The following is a 13,844-nucleotide window of genomic DNA, read 5'->3' as shown; positions in this document are numbered from 1 at the left end:
ATTCCTGGGCACCTTTCTTTACTATCTTCATCTTCAGATTAGGAAAAGTAACTACTTTTAATATCAGTTTATGGAATATTTAATTAGAGGGACAATCACACAAAATAAAAATTAGCCAAATCCTCATCCTCCTCCCTCAAACTAGGATGCTAAAATCAGATCGGAAGGACACGTGCAGTGATAGTAAAACTAGATGCACACGTGACATCTACCTGTACCCCCTCCCCAACATCCTAATAAGCACCCCTCGTCTTCCTGGGAGGCAGAATTGGTCTGACTAAGCAACAGCACACTTCTGGGCAGGTCTGGGCAGCTGCATTCGCCTATTCACTGGGGGCTGGGGGGTGGGGCGGTTGGGAGGGGGGCCACAGGGCAGAGTCAGAGGGGCCGCTCCTTTTGTAAGAAGGTGGTTCCCACAACCCAAGGTGTGGCTGTGGGGCTCCTGAGCCCCCAGAGCAGAGGTGGGCTGCTTCGCCAGCTCGCTAGGGGTGAACAAGCCTTGGTTTGCAGCACCGGCTGCTTCCTGTGATGTAAATACTGCCACCAGAGCTGATTCCAAGCCCCCAGTGTGAGGGCACTGAACACGCAGGTGGGAAGAGACACGTGTGGTGGGCTCTGCGGGGGGCACCAGAGGCTCCAGCACACGGCTGCCCCCCAATCACTTCGTGGTGAACTGGGTCACAGCACACCTCGCCCAGCTCAGGCCTGTCCCGGGTTCTTCCTTTCCCCACAAGCTCTGGCCTGGCCACCCCCACCCCCACCCTGTCCAGATGCACTGGCTGCAAGGTCTCATCTCTCCAAGATCAGCCCCCTGAGCTGTCTCGGGACCCAAGTTGCCGCTCAGTGTGTTCTGGCCAGTCCTCTGCTGCCCCCTGCAGGTCAACAAGATGACTTAGGTTGTATTTCTGGAACAGGAAGCCCATGGCTTCTTTAACCATATTTTTACAAGATACAATCCTGGCTCTTCTACGTGATTAGAGGCGAAAACAAGGGGGTGTTTCTGTTGCTAATTTGGCCCACTGGGAAACCTATGGAATGGTCAGGCAATTTAAGGCCACCCCCCCCCCCACACACACACCCGCTGTGCAGATACAAACTTCTCCCCATGAATATGTTTAGGATCCAGGGGAGGGGGTCTTACAGAGGGTAAGGAGATGTGTAAAATCAGTTTTTGAGTTCAATGAATGGGGGGAGACTATAACTGGAGCTGCTTGGGGTCCTCATGTCTTACAACGACAGGAAGTCCCACTCACCCCAAAATGCCCACTGCACTCTGGTGAGAAAGACTGGGAACATCAAGAAGAAATGACATGGAAAGGAAATTGGTGACACGATGCTCCTATGTACAGATTGCCCTCTTCCTTTCCCTTATCCGCGGATCCTGGTGTGATCACTCTCCTCCAAGAACCCGACTTATAACTGCAAATACATCTACTGTCTTGGCTTCTCTGTAAGTATCACCTGCTCCTCCTGACAACCTACCACAAGTCCTTGCTGACATATTCTCCAGGGTCGCTCCTGTGACGCCTCAACCACTTTCAAGAACCAGATTCCAGGACCGGGTGTCCCCAACTCCAGGCAGTTACTTATTTGAGAATATATTTATTTTATTAAAAAAATTTTTTTAATGTTTTTATTTATTTTTGAGACAGAGAGAGACAGAGCATGAGCAGGGGAGGGGCAGAGAGAGAGGGAGACACAGAATCCGAAGCAGGCTCCAGGCTCCGAGCTGTCAGCACAGAGCCCGACGCGGGGCTCGAACTCACGGACCGTGAGATCATGACCTGAGCTGAAGTCAGACGCTTAACCGACTGAGCCACCCAGGCACCCTTTGGATGTATTTATTTTTAAAAACACGAATGTAGTTAGAAATACATGGCAGCCAACCTCTCCCTTTCTGCTTCATCAGGAAGCTGAGTCTAGAGCCTTCTGAGGGAATGACTGCAGCAAACAAATCATGCGTCTCAGTGAACACGGAGTCCAGGAGACTCCGCTGAGGGGAGCAGGCCGTGGGGACCCCTGGAAGGAGATCGGAGCTCACCGCACAGCAGGTGAGCTCAACACGGGGAAAGACCCCCGTCCCGCGGCTGATGAGGAGTTGGCACTGAAGCCCGAAGCCCACTGAAGGCCACAGGACATTCTTATTTCAGGACTGACTCTGGGTGCTGCACTGATGAGCGTGTGCGTAGCCTCACTGAGCCCCGCTTTCCTGCAGGAACGTCTCCATCTTTGGGATGTTGTAAAATCACAACACCTGCCACACATGGACGGTTGAATGATGGTTGTTGTAACGCTGGCTCTCAAGGGGGCCCACTTGCCTTGTTGACACTCCCACATCTGCTCCTGGGTGCTGGGTCACAGGAGGGGCCACCACAGGGAAATCCTTATGTTTCCCCAGGACTCAGAGAGTGGTTTGCAGGCTACCAGCAACTACAGCAAACACATGGCATCAGGAAGGGAACTTATCTGATGCACAAAGCCATGAAGTTGGATACACTCAGCAGCACTCCAGCATCAGGTGGAGGTGGTATGTGCACCATCCAATCCCTATAACCCCTGAAGGCACAGGTAAGTTACCTTAGGAAGGGGCCCCCACCCCACCCCCACCCTGGACTTCTCTTTCCCAACCTGCTCCTATGGCCTGATAAGGAATCAATACAGTCTATCGACAGAGAAAAGAGAAGACTCGGGCCTGGCTTACAGTTGGTTCTCCACGATGGGCAGATGCCCCCTAAAAGTGGACGAGTGTGGCACTGATGTCCCTCTGGGTCGTCTCTGAAGGACAGTGAAAAATGGAGATCCTAACCAGGGGCAGAACTTCTAGCTGTGTACTTAGCTGTTCACTTGGCTTAGAAGGAGAAATGGCCAGACATGAGATCATATTCTGATTCGTGAGCTTGGCCAATGGTTTGGCAGGATGACCAGGGACTTAGGACAATGATTGGGTAATAGGCTCCAAGGAAATTTGGGGGGAAGTATGTGGCTAAACATCTCTAAATGGGTGAAATGTGAAGATATTTGTGTCCCGAGAGAATGTCACCAAGGGGTGAGCTCAGCAGAAGAGGACAAGTGAGTAGGGTTACCCATTCTGTGAATAGCGTCAGCCTGTTTACATAGACACTACTGCCATCACCCAATGGGCCCATGGACAAAGTGGCCATGGTGGCAGGGATGGAGGTTAGTCATGGGCTCAGCAACATGGACTTCTGTTCACAAGGACAACCTAGCAATGGCCACTGCTGAGTGCATGGAGACCTCCCTGATGTCTAAACGATTAAGCAGAAGTTAGAAGTTCTTGCATTTTTCAAAGACATTTATATTTATTTAAACTTGTGAAAAGTCTCAGAGGCCATCATGCATAGAAGCACATTGAAAAGAAGCCAATTGCCATGAAATAACACTGAAAACAAATTTCAATTTTAAAAGTCTTGTCTGAAACCTAACAATAAACTTACTGTCAGAGCTGAAGAGGCAAAGATACCCCCTGAAGCTCTCAGAGGGTCTATAGCCCTGCAGACACTTTGGTTTGGATTCTGGCCTCCAGACTGTGAGAAAACACATTTCCTTTACTTTAAGCCACTGGGTTTGTGGTCATTTGTTTCATCAGCCCCAGGAAACGACCATACCTGGTCTACACAGGGAGCCTTGTGCTCTTATCAGTCTTATCAGCAACCCAGGAACACAACTGGACTCATACAGTCAAGATCAGCCTGGACAAGTAGACTCACTGAACATCCAGGTGGGAAGAGTAAGACACCTGTCAGCTCACAGTGGTTCTCAGCCACCCATCGGGGACGCAAGACCATGTTATATCCCCACAGTCACGGTGGTTCTCGGCCACCCATCAGGGCCACAAGGTTGTGTTATACCCCACAGTGTCCATCTAGATCTCAGGAGTTCACAAGCTCAACAGGATGCTGGGCTCCCAGGGAAATCAGCAGGCCAAGGTAAGAGAAGTTTAAGAAACCCACATGGCTTACCAGAGGTGTCACCAGAGCAGTGGATTTAAGGATTTGCCAAGCAGAAAAGGGAACTCCAGAAGGTTTGCTACCATTTCCCTCCCTTGCCAGTCCTCTGCCATGTCAGTGAGGCCCCAGCCAGGGTCCCACACCAGAGACAAGGGACACCTGACAGAGAAGCATTCCCTCACACACAAACATGCACTCCAAACATGTTTTGCTTCCTTCTCTTTTTATTTAACTTGTGATTATTCACATGTTCTTTACTCTTCAGTGCCACTTTCACTCGATGACATCAAGTGTCCCCTGTTTTTCCCTGTGAGGGAGAAAAGAGCATGAGAAAGAGATGGGGGGAGACCCGGGAGACCATGGAGGTCTTGGTTGTGGCACCAGACCCCTCCTCATACTGGGGATACTGATGGCCTTTTGTCACTGACATCCTGACTTCTGACAAGTCCTCTTGCCACAGGGCTGGCCCCCAGAGTCAGGTCTCCTGGGGCAGCTTGGCTCTCCTTTGGTCACTCAAGTGCAGGAGGGTAATCCTGGCCTGTACTTCCTGGACCACCATCCACATTGTCCCAGGAAGTCTGGGATCCTTTGTCACATGATCATCACACTGCCCTGGGTGTCAACCTAACTTGCAGGACAAATGAAGCTTCCAGGGACATGAGCTGCATTTGCAAACAAAAAGCCCTCTTGTGCTTGAGAAGCTCTTTTGTTGGGGAACAGGCCAGAAAACAGTCTCAGGTGGGGCCAGCCATTCACCAGAGAGGGGGCAGCCCCCCTTATCTTTTCCTGCCCACCTCTCCAGTGTGAGTCAGACCATTCCTAGAGGTGGCGAGAGTGAGATCCTAGAAAAGGATGCTTGATATCTTGTATATAGTATTTTTTAATGTTTAGAAACATTCTTTTAGTTTAAATGCCCTTTTTATGTATTTTCTGTTGCTTCCCTGTCAAGATGTATACAAGGCTTCACCCCTCCGTCTGACCTTGGCTGCAATGTTACCCTCTCCAAGAAGTGTGTCTTTTCCCAGAATTAAAATTAACACAATCTGTCCTGGTACTGCTCTCCCGTTCCCCGATTTGTTTTTCCCATAGCATGGCCACCATCTGACATAGTGTTCCATTATGTTTGTTCAGGCTGCTATTGTGTCTCTCCACACAGCAGCACTGAATCTATCGTGAATCAGATCATGAATCTTTGTTTTGTTCACCTCTCCATCCTTAGCACTCGGACAGGACCTGGCACAGGGTAGGCACATCATAAAATCTGCTGCCCAACTGAATTAATAAATGATGTACACAACTTACATGTGAACACATTCTCATAGTTTTAAGAGTCAAGCAGCAAAGATAAAGTAAGGATCCCTTTCTTTTATTCTATCCGCACCCCTCCAAGAAACTATTAATTATCCTTTTTTTTTATCTATGCATGTACTTAATTATGTGCTTTTTTTTTTTTACTTTTACAAAAGTTGTGCCACATCATCTATTTGTAAAATGCCTTTTTCATGGCTCACTCATTGCAACACGTTTGCCAATTTTCTGGAACTTCTGTCCTGCAAGGGCACCCGTTGCACTAAAAGCCCAAGAAGAACCATGCTGACCCTCTAAAGCTCTCAGTCTACAAACCAAATAGCAAGACTTTGACAACAGCCCATTGATCTGAGAACTCTTTTAAAACAGCAAACTGCATACTGCACCACAGTGTACCATAGCAGGGGCCACTTTCTTTCTGGCTTCACTGTTGAAGAGTGACCTGATCAGTTGTTACCCCCAATTCTTCATAGGACTTACATCGGCCATCTCTCTCCTGTCCACAGGTACAGAGATACCAACAAACAAAGGTATTTGAAAGACTTTTCCATTCTTGCCCTTCTGGATTTTAAGACCATTCATTGTGTGCCTGAATTCGTCATTGGTCTTCTAGGAAAAGAAAGAACAATGTTGACAAGCATGAGATTTTTTTGGCAAAGTACTGAAAAGAGAAAGAACAAAACGTTCAGCAATCCATGCCACACTCACCATGTCACCAAAGCCATTCATTGCCATTGTGAAGCTGTGTTTCCCTTGATTGTATTCCCGATTGTGCTGTTCAATCATCTTCAGATTCGTCTCCCACACTGCTCTCCTCCATCCTTCTTCATCCTAAAGGCAAACATATAACTTACCATCTTTATGTCTTTTTAAAATCAGTTCACCTGTGCCAAGTAAATGTGCTGACAGAAAGGGGGAGAAACCACAGCCAGGGATGGCCTGATGCTTCTGGGAGCTGTTCTCCAGCAACCACACAGCAGGACATATGCCCACGTTGTGCGCAGTCACGGGGCCCTGCTTACTGCCTTCCTAAGAGCGGCCTCAAGAAGCTACTTTCTGCTACGAACTGCCACCAGCACAGATTGTCCTCTGTTGGTCCCCCTGGACAGGTTAGATGTTACCAACCACATTATATATTTTCCCATGTGCCGCTTTCCACTGGAACCATTGTGCATCTAAATTTGGATCGACTTGTGGAGCAGCTGAAGCTATTCCCAGGCAAAGGGCGGCCAGGAAGAGTGAAGGATGCATGTTTCAAAAACCTAGGCAGCGAAAAGAGATGAGTTTCCTATTAGACCAAACCATCTAAAAAGCCATACTCTTTTCTTCTGAGATGTTAGAGCCTCTAAAGTGGAACTGCATTTATCCTCCCAAGTGTCTTACAGAGGGCTGTGGAGGAAGGCTGAGGGTTTGGGATGTTCTGGGGGCCTGCTGCCCTCCTCCCCACCTGTCACCTTCCCGCAGCTTTCAGGGTACTTGGATCTTGACGCAGGGAGGGGTGGGCCCCGCGGCCAGTCCTGTGGGGATCAGGCTACCGCGTCTGGTGGTGCCAGTCCAGGGGACAGTGCCTCCTGGGAGCCCCCGAACCCCCGACCCCCAAGGCTGGCCGCCATGCTGGTTCCCAGAGTGGCCCCTCTGCTCAGGCCCGGCGTGGGAAGATCACCTGTGGCAGCTGCAACTGGACAGGCACAATCACAGTCGCAAATCCGAGGGTCTCACAGCCTGATGGTGGGTCCTAAACCTCCCATTTAACGCCCCGAATTCTACCCTGCTGGCCCCGCCTCCACCACATTCCTTCGCCACGATTGGCTGAGCTGGCCTGTAGGCGGGGCCTCTGTGCCTTGGAATTCAGATCAAAGGACCAACATACTGGATTCCACCTGGTCCCAGAGCAGCCTGAGCCTGCCTCAGGGCACTCAGGGGAGTCTAGGTGGGGGACCAAGGACAGCGCTCAGGCGGTGGAACAGAGGGTCCAGAGCCTCCCTGGGGACCGGATTTACTAGTTACCCCGAATTCATGGGATCTGCCGGTGGTTCACCGAAAAGAAGCTTGCAAGAAGTCCCAAGTGGGTTTTCAGCGTCACTCTGCGTGTCCTTTAGTCCTAGAGTTTGGAATGAAGATCTCTAGGAAGGCTGAGAACAGGATAATCTAGTCTAGTGGTTTCTGTTTATTCCACGCAAAGGTGGGGCAGGGAGAGGAATGCAGCGCCCACCAGGGGGAGATGTTATCAATGTCTCAGGAAGAATGCCTCTGGGTTATGGAAGAATCTGGAGTGGAGTGGAAGTCCCCAAAATACAGGACGCCAGGGGCAAGACCTAATCTTCGGAAGGAAAGTGGTTGGGCAGAAGGGGTGTCCAAGAAAGGCGTGGCATTTTGTTATGCTTCTGTCCTGCCTCGCCCAGTCACGGATTCTTCCCTCTCAAGCCTTTCTCAAAACCGACAGAAACAAGTTATTTACAGAAAAATCTGCTTAATAAAAGGAGGAAAGGCAGGATGTAGAAACTGCTTTTTCCTCCCAACTCTCTGTGTTATGTTCCTCAGTATCCAATGTATTTTTTCAAAGATTTAATTTAAGAACTTTGCTTTAATGACTTCCACTTCAATGATTTTTCCTCTAATTTACAATTAATGTCAGGATTTATTTATTTTTTACAATTTTATTGTGAAGAAATATACATAACATTTATCCTTGTAATATTTGCAAGCATATACTCAGTGGCATTAATTACATTCAAAATTCTTTTTTTTTTTTTTTAGATAGCAAGGCTTTATTTATTAGATATGAATTTTTACAATCACACAAAAACAGTTCTACCCATCGTTGATACAGTACTATGTGGACACATTTTGATTAATGTCAAAATTTAAATGACAATCTGTGAAAACGTTTTAGATGGAGGGAAAACATATACATTAAATATTAATTTATATAATTAAGAATTTAAGGAACAAAACCAGAAACATACATGTTTGTCCTTTTTTATTACTTAAAAGATGGATTTATTATATAAAATACCCATAAGAAAAAGAATCATCATGACCTCCTATCCCTTCCCACATCACTTTTTTCTCTGTGCAAATTTTGAATTCTTCTGATAAGAATGGAGTCATAGTTTATGTGGATTAAGAATCTAATTTCTGTTTAAGATTAAATTAACAAACCTTTTAGAAGTATAATCATACATATTTTTTTACTGGGGTAATATGTACATAACATTAAAATATCCATTTTAATTATTTTCAAGTGTACATTTCGAGGGCATCATGTACACTCACATTGCTGTGCAACCATCCCCACCATCCATCTTTAGATCTTTTTTATCTCACCAAACCGAAAGTGTACCAGTTAAACAATAACTCTCCATTCACCAGTCCCTGGCACCCCCATGGCATTTTCCATCTCTATGAACTTGACACATGTACCTCACACTTAAGTGGAATCTTGTACTATTTGTCCTTGCCTGAGTTTTTCACTTAACACAATATCTTCAGAGTTCATCCATGTTGTCACATGTGTCTACATTTCTTTTATTTTCGAGGTGAGTAATATTCCATTATGTGAATGTGCCCTGTTTAGTTTCTCTAGTCATTGCTGCGTGGACACAGGGGTTATTTCCACATCTGGCTATTTTGAATAACGTGCTGTCAATGTTGTGGTACAAACGTTTGAGTTCATGTGTTGAATTCTTTGGGGTATAAATCCAGAAGTAGCTTTCCTGGATCGGATAACTCTGTGTTTCATTTTTTTTTCCTGTGTTCCACAGTGGATGCACCCTTTGGTACTTCTATCAGCATTGGACAGGGCTCCAGTCTGCTATCATTTGCAAGGATAGTCTCAAATTCTGTGAATTCCCTTTTTCATCAAGTTGGTAGTGTCCCTGAATGCACAAAAGTTTTTAATTTTGATGAAGTACAACTTCTCTACTTTTTCTTTGGTTGTCTGTGCTTTTGAGTGATGTCCAAAAAATTAATACTAAATCCAATATCATGAAGCTCATCCTCTATGTCTGTGTCATAGTTTTTTTATCATTTTCCCTCTTACATTTGGGTCTTTGGTCGATTTTGTATCAATTTCTGCAGTGGTGTAAAGTAGGGGGTCCAACTTCATTCTTCGGTATGTGGATATTCGATGTCCCCAGCATTATTTGTTGAAAAGAGCATTCTTTCCCTACTGAAATGTGCTGGCAACCCCATGTGATTTTTTAAAAATCGATTCATTAAAAATTTCATTTTAAGATCTCTGAGAAAACAGAAGCTCTTCTTCCTCAAACATACTTGAGGCTGAAGTTCTTTTTATTTTTTTAAGTTCATTCATTTATTTTGAGAGAGAGAGGGAACGTGAGTGGGGGAGGGGCAGAAAGAGAGGGAAAGAGAGAAACTCCCAAGTAGGCTCCACGCTGCCAGTGCAGAGCCCGACATGGGGCTCAAACCCACAAACTATGATATCATGACCTGAACTGAAATCAAGAGTTAGACATTTAACCAGCTGAGCTACCAGGTGCCCCAAGGCTGAAGTTCTTATGTGATTACAAAAGTACATTGCATTGAAATGACTAGAGGCTCAAAAATGTTTTTTCTGTTTAATAAAAGTACTTAATGCCCCCCAAAAGTATAAAAATACAGTAGGAATGGCAATACAGTACAAAGTAGTCTCTCCTGATTTATTTCTTTTACATCTTTCTACATTTCATACACACATTAAAAAACTTACCAGTACATCCACTTAGAGGGCTCTGCAAAGTCTTCTGCTGGTGGTGTTCTTCATTCCCTGGATGTAAAGTTTACTTTGAAAACAGGCAAATGGGAGGCAATCTACAGGTAGGTTCTGGAGTCTGTTTCTGGTCTTTGCACATCAATCGTTCAAAATTCATAGCTGCAGAATATACTCAAGTAACGACCATTTAAGTGTCTATCCGTCTTGGCCTGACCATGTCCAAGTAAGTAGAATAAGGAGAATTTTCTCCAAGTAGGGAGAATTTTCCTTCAAATATATTTTTAGGGAAAACTTCTGTTTCTTTGTTTTTCTTTTTAAAGTTGGGAAAAATTTCTCCTTTACATTCGGTCTCATTAGCCTCTGTTTCATCTGCTGCACCTTCGGAACCATGTTAGTTTTTTGGTCCTCTTGACTGTGTTTCTGTGGAACACTTGTGCTGTTCTCCTCTGTAGTATCCTGCATTTTAGAGTTTAGTCCTGTATACCTGTTACCTGTCAGTTTTTCTTCTAGGCCTATCCTATTCCCTCTGTATTTTTCAGTCATTATGTTGGTCAGTGAATGATCAAAAGCAGGACATGTCTTCCTTAGAAAGTTCTTTCTACCGTTTCCGTACATTTGAATCGCCCTTTATAAATTTTGCTCCTTCTATGGTAGTCACATATGGAAATCTGAGTTGATCTGGTGGCTGAATAAGTCCCACTGAATATTTTCTCACATTTAGTGACAATTATTTCTGGTAACTTCATCTCCTTTTTCCATCAGAACAAGACAAGCATCTACCAGAGAAAAGGTGCCTGACTGCCCAGCGCCTGCACCACAGTGGATTACTGCAGGCTCGTGTTCAGGATTCAAGGAACCACATTCTCTCACTTTAAATATGAAATTGAGAGATGAGGCTGGTGATTAAGGGACTCCAAAATCTGGCCAGGTAGTATAATGACAATGAGGTATTGCTCTGGTTTCACCGCTATTGATAATTTCCAGTTGCAGTAGCTATACTGCATAACAGGACTTCACATCTTCTGACTAGAACTTCACACTGAAGCCTGTTTCTTTAAACAACATCTCTCGGTTGTCTTTCGGGGACAATACCTCCATCTTGCCATTTTGGCTAAGTTTCTGTCTCTTGCGTGTTTTAAAAACTCTTGATGCTTCCTGCAGCTGAAAGTAATGCTACATTAAAAAGGGGTCATAGGGGCGCCTGGGTGGCTTGGTTGGTTAAGCGTCCGACTTGGGCTCAGGTGATGATCTCACAGTCTGTGAGTTCGAGCCCCACGGGGGGCTCTGTGCTGACAGCTCAGAGCCTGGAGCCTGTTTCGGATTCTGTGTCTCCCTCTCTCTCTGCTCCTCCCCTGTTCATGCTCTGTCTCAAAAATAAATAAACGTTAAAAAAAATTTTTTTAAAAGAGGTCATACACTGTCCAGGGCCTGGCACTTCAGGAAGTGTTTCTGGCGTATGCTGTGTGCACTCTGCTGTTGTGTTTTGGCTGCTCTATCCCACTGGTCAGTCCTCTGCAGAGCTCTTCCTTGCTTGCAGTGGAGAGTGTTTGGACCTTTAATAGATGTGTTTTGATTTGTTTGTCGAAGTAAGCCTGGAAAAAAGTGGGGGGAGGGAGCCTGACGCCCAAAAACAAGAAAGAAAAGGAAAGAGAACAAAAAATACCAAGCAAAGAATCAAAAAACTATAAAGCTGATTCCAAAGAAAAAGAAAGGGAAAAGAAGTAGGAGGAGAAGAAGGAGGAGGAGGGAGGGAGGGGAAGCGGAAGGAAAAGGAGAAGAGAAAAAAGAAAGAAAAAGAAAAGAATAAAAAAGCCGATCAAAAGAGAGAGAGAGAGAGAGAGAGAGAGAGAGAGAGAGAGAGAGAGAAAAGGAAATGAAAAAACCAAACAAGAAACTATTTGCCTGGGGTGCCTGGGTGGCTCAGTCAGTTGAACGTCGGACTTCGGCTCAGCTCATGATCTCGCGGATTGTGAGTTCGAGCCCCGCATCGGCCCTGTGCTGACAGCTCAGAGCCTGGAGCCTGCTTCAGATTCTGTGTCTCCCTCTCTTTCTGCCCCTCCCTTGCTCATGCTCTGTCTCTCTCTCTCTCTCTGTCAAAAATAAATAAACATTAAAAAATTTAAATAAAAAAAAAGAAAGAAAGAAAGAAACTATTTGCCTGATTCCAAAGGAAAAAAAAAAAAAAGAATAAAAAGTAAGCCTGGTCCTATTTCCACCAGAAGTGCGGGTATCATTTTGAGACACTTGATTTTCTGCACAGTTGGGGCATGCGCGGTGCTGGCTGTGCTGGTCTGGAGGAGAGATCCGCTGTGTTGCTGCCTCTGCTCAGAGCAGTCTTGCCCCAGTAACTAAGCAGTTGCCAGGCACGGGGTGGGGGATAGGGTTTGGTGTAAGCAGATCCCCCCTGCACTGGGGGTTCCTGCCTGCACTGGGGGCCTCGTGTCGCTCTCTGAAGTTCCACCATGCTGATATTGGGGGGAGGGGGGGGAAATGGCACCACCCCAATCTCTCCTCCCAGGACCAGGGATCTTGACACCCACCCCCCAGCTGTTCAGGCAGCCCTCACAGACCACAACTCTCCTGCATTTTTTTCTTGGGCCCACAGCTGGAATTCAAAACCTGAAGTCTTAAAGAACTTGGCATGGTGTGGATCCACTCCCCTCCTCCAGAGTAGAGCCTCTCCACGCTGTCCCCACGCCTACACAGTGTGCAGAAACTATGGTGTAGCACTGCTGAAAGCAGCAAAGGTTGTATTCCCTCTGGGTGCTAATGAAAGTCCTTTGGCTGGCGCCTGCGGGGTCTTTTGTCCCTGGGGAGGCAATAACCCCTCTTCTAAAAGCACTCCAGGAAGGGGACTGTTCTCTCCCAGTGCACCCCGGAGATTTCTAGATTTCTAGATTTCTACATTCCAGGGCTGGCTCCCTCCTCCCCAGAAGCGCATGCCACAATCCCCTCCAGAGAAAGTCATGCTCCAAAACCTCAGAGTTTGAGCTCCAAATGCTGTGTGAAAAAAACAACAAACAACAAACAAAAACAAAACAACACAAAAAAAACCCCTGCAGACACTCGGTACTTCTTGCTCCCCATTCTATGGCCCAGAGAGATTTTCCTCTTGTGCAAACTTGGCGCCACACTTTCTCAACTCTTCTCTTTCTCTCCCTTTTGTCTCTCCACAGAAAGGCTTCCCTCCCTCCACGGCACTGCTGTTTTTCTCTCCCCCAATGCACATCCACACACCTTGCATCTGCCACACTGTCTCCCTCCAACTGTGGAGATCCTTCTGCTGCTCCACAGATATATTTCCCGGGTATTCCATGGGATCTGACCTTAATATAGCTATGTTTGGGGGATGAGGAAAGCCCAGGGTCTCCCTACTTCTGCACCATGTAAACTCTGTCTTTCGGTTGTCTTTTTTTGGCCAGTACCGTGCACCTTTCACCAATTCCTTCTGCACAACTCAGTTTAGCATGACAACTGCTTTAGTGCTACCAAACCATGAGCCAGAAGTGGATCCTGTATTAGGAAGTGAACCCTATGTGGAGATGTAAGTCCTTCGCACCTCTTCTATGTCAACTAATCTGCCATAAATATAATCATTTTCAGAATTTTGCAGCTTAACACGACTGTGATCATAGGCACTTATATCTCTGCATATGTTTCAATTTCTGTGTTCTGGAAACATGGCCACTCTATGAGGATAGTCATGGGACTCATCACCAATTTCCAGATACAGATGCTGCCAGCAATTTGGAGCATCCAACTCCTCAAACTCCCACTCAATGGAGGCAGACACAGAGGCAGGAGCGAGCTGGCATGAACAGACCTGTGCCAGTGGAGAAGTTCACGCCCCACAT

At 46.2% G+C, this 13,844-nt stretch overlaps 2 protein-coding genes and 1 pseudogene across 3 annotated transcripts in view; 1 reads left to right on the top strand and 2 right to left on the bottom strand.

The window, feature by feature from the left end:
* Window positions 1-13,844, top strand: part of LOC106971464 (procathepsin L-like) — a 298,037-nt gene that overhangs the window by 193,573 nt on the left and 90,620 nt on the right. The window lies entirely within an intron of this gene.
* On the bottom strand, window positions 4,138-7,094 carry LOC106971462 (procathepsin L-like). Of its 2 annotated transcripts, none has more exons than XM_027048128.2 (5): window positions 6,940-7,094; window positions 6,402-6,538; window positions 5,985-6,107; window positions 5,757-5,882; window positions 4,138-4,275 (listed from the first exon to the last, which is right to left on the bottom strand). In XM_027048128.2, the coding sequence occupies exons 2-5, from the start codon at window positions 6,525-6,527 to the stop codon at window positions 4,255-4,257; spliced, it is 396 nt and encodes a 131-aa protein (XP_026903929.1). In that variant the 5' UTR covers window positions 6,528-6,538; window positions 6,940-7,094; the 3' UTR covers window positions 4,138-4,254. The 2 variants fall into 2 exon arrangements, with proteins under 2 accessions (XP_026903929.1, XP_026903928.1); XM_027048127.2 differs by having other exon boundaries at window positions 4,139-4,275; window positions 5,757-5,885.
* Window positions 6,803-13,844, bottom strand: part of LOC106971450 (tyrosine-protein phosphatase non-receptor type 2-like) — a 32,057-nt pseudogene continuing 25,015 nt past the window's right edge.

The sequence above is a fragment of the Acinonyx jubatus genome, chromosome D4, assembly GCF_027475565.1.
Source record: "Acinonyx jubatus isolate Ajub_Pintada_27869175 chromosome D4, VMU_Ajub_asm_v1.0, whole genome shotgun sequence".
NCBI lineage: Eukaryota > Metazoa > Chordata > Mammalia > Carnivora > Felidae > Acinonyx > Acinonyx jubatus.
The sequence above is the reverse complement of the archived record's forward strand: the minus strand, read 5'-3'. Positions and strand labels throughout refer to the sequence as shown.